At 36.7% G+C, this 5,186-nt stretch overlaps 1 protein-coding gene across 1 annotated transcript; it reads left to right on the top strand.

Annotated features, from left to right (window-relative positions):
• The first annotated feature begins 405 nt into the window (after window positions 1–405).
• On the top strand, window positions 406–1,401 carry LOC125357730 (trace amine-associated receptor 2). The gene has a single exon (XM_048354662.1). The coding sequence runs from the start codon at window positions 478–480 to the stop codon at window positions 1,396–1,398; it is 921 nt and encodes a 306-aa protein (XP_048210619.1). The 5' UTR covers window positions 406–477; the 3' UTR covers window positions 1,399–1,401.
• The last annotated feature ends 3,785 nt before the right edge of the window (window positions 1,402–5,186 follow it).

Genomic DNA, 5,186 nt, shown 5'->3' with positions numbered 1-5,186 from the left:
CATTATTGCCTAACAGTTGCCAGTAATATTCTCTTTATATACATGAGGAGGAGCTATTGTAGTTATATTAACACACTTGCTGCTCCACCTTTTGTCCTCTTCCCTGGAATAATAAAGCAAGAGTATATTAAGTGTTGGTAGGGAATTTGAGTTGCAAAGTATAGAGTAAATAATTATTATTCGAACCTGTTGGATTAGAGTATTATAAAATTACAAGTAAGTATAATGGGTTGAAGGAGAAAGATGTACTGTTTTAGGAGAATCATCTTCCTTGAGTCTTGTATGAGTTTTGTTCTTGAGTTTTGCTATGAAAGCATATATATACATATAAATACATATGTATATGTATGAGTATTTTAACAATTTTCTGACAAAATTCCATCTGCTTTCATTTTTCTAAAGGAACCATTTGATTGCTCTGAGTATGGAAATGGGTCTTGCCCAGAAAATAAAAGATCACTGGGTGTCAGGACGGCCATGTATTCATTTATGGCAGGAGCCATATTCATCACGGTATTTGGCAATCTCGCCATGATCGTTTCCATTTCCTACTTCAGGCAGCTTCACACACCGACCAACTTCCTTATCCTCTCCATGGCGATCACCGACTTCCTCCTGGGATTCGCCATTATGCCATACAGCATGGTCAGATCCGTGGAGAACTGCTGGTATTTTGGGCTTACATTTTGCAAGATTCATTATAGTTTTGACCTGATGCTCAGCATAACATCCATTTTCCATCTTTGCTCGGTGGCCGTTGATAGATTTTATGCTATCTGTTACCCTTTACGTTATCCAGCCAAAATGACAATCCCAGTCATTAAACGGTTGCTGTTTCTCTGCTGGTCAGTGCCTGGAGCCTTTGCCTTTGGCGTGGTCTTCTCCGAGGCCTATGCTGATGGCATTGAAGGCTATAATGTCTTGGTTGCTTGTTCCAGTTCCTGCCCAGTCATGTTCAACAAGCTCTGGGGGACGACTTTGTTCATGGCAGGTTTTTTTACTCCTAGTTCTATGATGGTGGGGATTTATGGCAAAATTTTTGCAGTCTCCAGAAAACATGCTCGTACCATTAATAACTTGCCGGAAAATCAAAATAGTCAAATGAAAAAAGACAAAAAAGCAGCCAAAACATTGGGAATCGTGATGGGTGTGTTCTTGTTATGTTGGTTTCCCTGTTTCTTCACCATTTTACTAGATCCCTTTTTGAACTTCTCAACACCTGTAGTTCTGTTTGATGCTTTGACATGGTTTGGTTATTTTAATTCCACATGTAATCCCTTAATTTATGGTTTCTTCTATCCCTGGTTTCGCAGAGCACTTAAATACATTTTGCTAGGAAAAATTTTCAGCTCACAGTTTTATAACACAGATTTGTTCACTCAGAAAGAAACTGAATAGACTTATTCTTCATGAGTGATTTGGAACAAAAGCACTAAACTTCAGCAGAATGAAATTGCTGTGTGTGTGTGTGTGTGTGTGTGTGTGTGTGTGTGTGTGTGTGTGTGTTTGGCTGACATAGATGCTCTTGGTTTCTAAGAAGTTCTTGAGCTCCCCTACATCACTATTTATTCATCCATCCATCCATCCACCCATCCATCCATTCATTCATTCCTGGCTGATGTCCCTTAGCTCTTTTGCTCAAGGCTAGCACTCTCCCACTTTGAGCCACAGCACCACTTTCCCCTTCATATACTTACTGCTTCTAGGCAAAGAGAAAAGGATAATTAGAAACATTAATAGAAAATGGAGAAGTCAGGAATATGAAGAAAAGGATATGCAAAAAGGTACTGTTCAAAAGAGATGAGACCGCAGGCTGAGCTTTCAGAATGCTCTTTCCTGCCCACCATATGCACATTGCATGATATTTTCTACTTGTTCTTCCTCAGCTTCGGATGAAGTGGAATTTGAAAGAACAGTGAGAAGTTATTGGTATGGAAATACAGAAATATTCATTTCAAAACCCCATCTTCTGTCAGGAAGCACTAATTTATTAGTTGAGAGTTAAACCTTCAGTAGATTTTGTTGTGAAACATTTTTAAAAATAAAAGAACTGGAAAACTGTGGAACCAATACAGCATTCCATTAAAGCTTTTATTAACAGTTTACTTTTTTTTCCTAGTATAGAGGCTATATACAAAAGGGTTTACCTTTGCATAAATCAGGTAATGAGTATATTTCTGTTTAGACAATGTCACTTCTTCCTTTTGTTCTCTCCTAGTTTTCCCTTTCTGTCCCCACCCACAACCTGTATAGTTCATTTTCAACATAGTTGCTACTGAGTACCACTGCTGCATTTGTTTACCCTATGTTCTTCCATTCCTGTACTCCTCTTACCCCACAAAAGACATAAAAATGAACAAACAAAACAAGAACAGAAATGAAAAAGAAAACAGCTCCATTGTTCCCATATCCTGGAGTTCATTTTGATGAATATTGTTTTTTATGATCAGAGGCACATAGACATTGTACCTTTGTGTTTCTCCCCTAAGAATGTACTTTTTTGGACTCACTGTGTGTAAATTCCTTGAATCCTGTATAATTTTTCATGTATTTTACAATTAGCTTCTGCATATGAGAGAAAACATGCACCATTTGTCTCTCTGAGTTCATTAATTCTTTTTTTTTTTTTTTTTTTGCCAGTCCTGGGCCTTGTACTCAGGGCCTGAGCACTGTCCCTGGCTTCTCTTTGCTCAAGGCTTGCACTCTGCCACTTGAGCCACAGCACCACTTCTGGCAGTTTTCTATATATGTGGTGCTGGGGATTTGAACCCAGGGCTTTGTGTATACGAGGCAAGCACTCTTGCCACTAGGCCATATTCCCAGCCCTCATTAATATTTTATCCTAATACCAGTAGTGGGATTTTTCATTTTACAGGCAATGGAATTCTCTTTCATGGTCTCTTTTCTTTTTTAGGCACATGCACATTTTGATATTTGATATGCTGACATTTAATCAGTAATTGGGTAACAGAAAAGTTATGTTTAAAATCCATCATAGATATTAGTATCTATACCTATAAGCTTGAATCATAAGTAATGAGAGAAAAAAAAGAAGAAAACTAATATTTAAAGTGTTTTGGGGGATGCTCTGGGTACCATAAACATTCCACTTGTTATTAAACAAACATTTAAAGTTTATGTTGACACTCATTAGTGCCTGGTGGGCTGCAAACATTTTTTGCGGGCAAATGTTTCACACGAGGCACTGACTTGTAAAGTTGGATGATTTCTGTGTTGTCAAATGTAGCTTGAGAAAATAAAACTAAATATCTTGGTGGGAGATTGCCTGTTGTCATTTGTGGGAAAGGAGTTTGTGATTGACCTCTTTATACAGTGATAATGTTTGTGAAATTAATTTTGCTTTTGCTGGCGCTTATAGACAAAATAAAAAGTTGGCCTTTTATCATTTTAAAATAATACTATTATATTTAAGTAGTTGTACAAGGGGGTTTCAATTCAATATGTCAGCTTATAAGTACAGTGCTTCTTGAACAATGTCTCCCTTTCTTTCATCTTTCCCAACCCCAACCACACACTCAAATAAGTATAATGCTTCTTAACCAGTGCTACACCTTCTATCATTCTCTCCCCCATCTCTCCTAATCCAACCTGTCATCTCAAGTTATCTGGTTCTATTTCCACATAGGTACATTTAATATTATGACTGTATTTCACCCACCCATCCTCTCTCCACCTACCTTTTTTTTTTTAATCAGTTGAGTCTACATATTTATTAAGGAAACTCCAGTAGTTTAGAGATAAATAAACCTCTGATTAAATTTATGGAACCTAGCTTATAACCAGTATTTCTTTCTTTCATTCCTTCCTTCTTTTCATTCTTTATTCCTGTGACCTATTTATATTTTACATATAAATTCAACTGGTGAGTTTTACAAGACTATACCCAGGCTTTCTTAAATTCTTAGAGTATGCTCTATTTTTATAACTTTTTTTTACTTTTTAAGTTTTGTTACACTTTAATTTGTTTGTGTTGTTCCCTCCCGCCTTCCACCTCTCCCTACCTCTCTTCTTCCATTCCTCTCTCCCTTTTCATAAACTAAGGGTCTGAGTCATGCCAGTATATCTCACTGAAGTTAAAATAAATATTTCTCTTTTATTCCAGTATCTTTTCATTCAAGTACAAACAGAAACCTTTTTATTATTTAGATAATTATTACTATCTCGAATATGAGTCATACATGGCTGCATTTTTAATGTATGGAAGTTTCAGAACCTTATCTTCTCAGAATGAGACAAAAAATGACCATGAATTTTTTTTAATTTTTTTCTTTATTGTCAAAGTGAAGTACAGAGGGGTTACAGTTTCATGTGTAAGGCAGTGAGTACATTTCTTATCCAACTTGTTACCTCCTCCCTCATTTTTCCCCCAGTACTCCCCCTTTCCTTCTCCCACCCCGCCCCCATGAGTTGCACAGTTGTTTACATCAAATGGTTTTGTAAGTATTGCTTTTGGAATTGATTGTCTTTTTATCCTTTGTCTCCCAATTTTGATATTCCTTTTCCCTTCCCTAGTTCTAATACACGTATATACAGTATCCAGGGTACTAAGATCAGATACAGTGATAGCAGGGGTAAAACCACGGGAAGGGAATATGAGATGGAAAAAAAAGAGAAAAAAGGGTCCTATTTCACATGGAATGTTGAAAATAATTACAATAATGATATACCACTTGTTTCCATAATGTGGAGTTCATTTCACTTAGCATCACCTTATGTGTTCATATGACCGTGAAATTTGATAGGAAATACTTGTCCTTCATTTGGAAAAAGAACACCTTAAAATAATCTAAGAGTTAACATCCCTGGGACATAAAAATTACAGGATATTTCACCCCTCCCCCAGGAAAGAAAGTTCAAGAACAATTCCACTGGGGCTCTGAAGTTAGTACCTCCAGAGTTTCTGGATCTGAGGCCTTCACTGGAGATCTCTTGAGAGTAGATACAAACCTCTATGATCGGTATCTTAATCTGCATTGAACTTCCCAGAACATTCTGTGTCACATCAGCCAAGCCACCAGAGGAGGCTCAACAATTTACAACTAATTTCCCAGGAAATGAAAGGTAATGGATTAATAAAAGGAATTAAAAATGTGTTGTCCTTTTGTTATTATGCTTGATTTATTCTCATCAAAAAATTAAACTTGATAATTAAACTTGATGGAGAA

Source organism: Perognathus longimembris, chromosome 9 (genome assembly GCF_023159225.1).
Source record: "Perognathus longimembris pacificus isolate PPM17 chromosome 9, ASM2315922v1, whole genome shotgun sequence".
Lineage (NCBI taxonomy): Eukaryota > Metazoa > Chordata > Mammalia > Rodentia > Heteromyidae > Perognathus > Perognathus longimembris.
This window is presented reverse-complemented; position numbering and strand designations above follow the sequence as displayed.

What these genes read in the sequence shown, in the direction of transcription:
- LOC125357730 (XM_048354662.1), top strand. Translation starts at nt 478, where the DNA reads ATGTATTCATTTATGGCAGGAGCCATATTCATCACGGTATTTGGCAAT.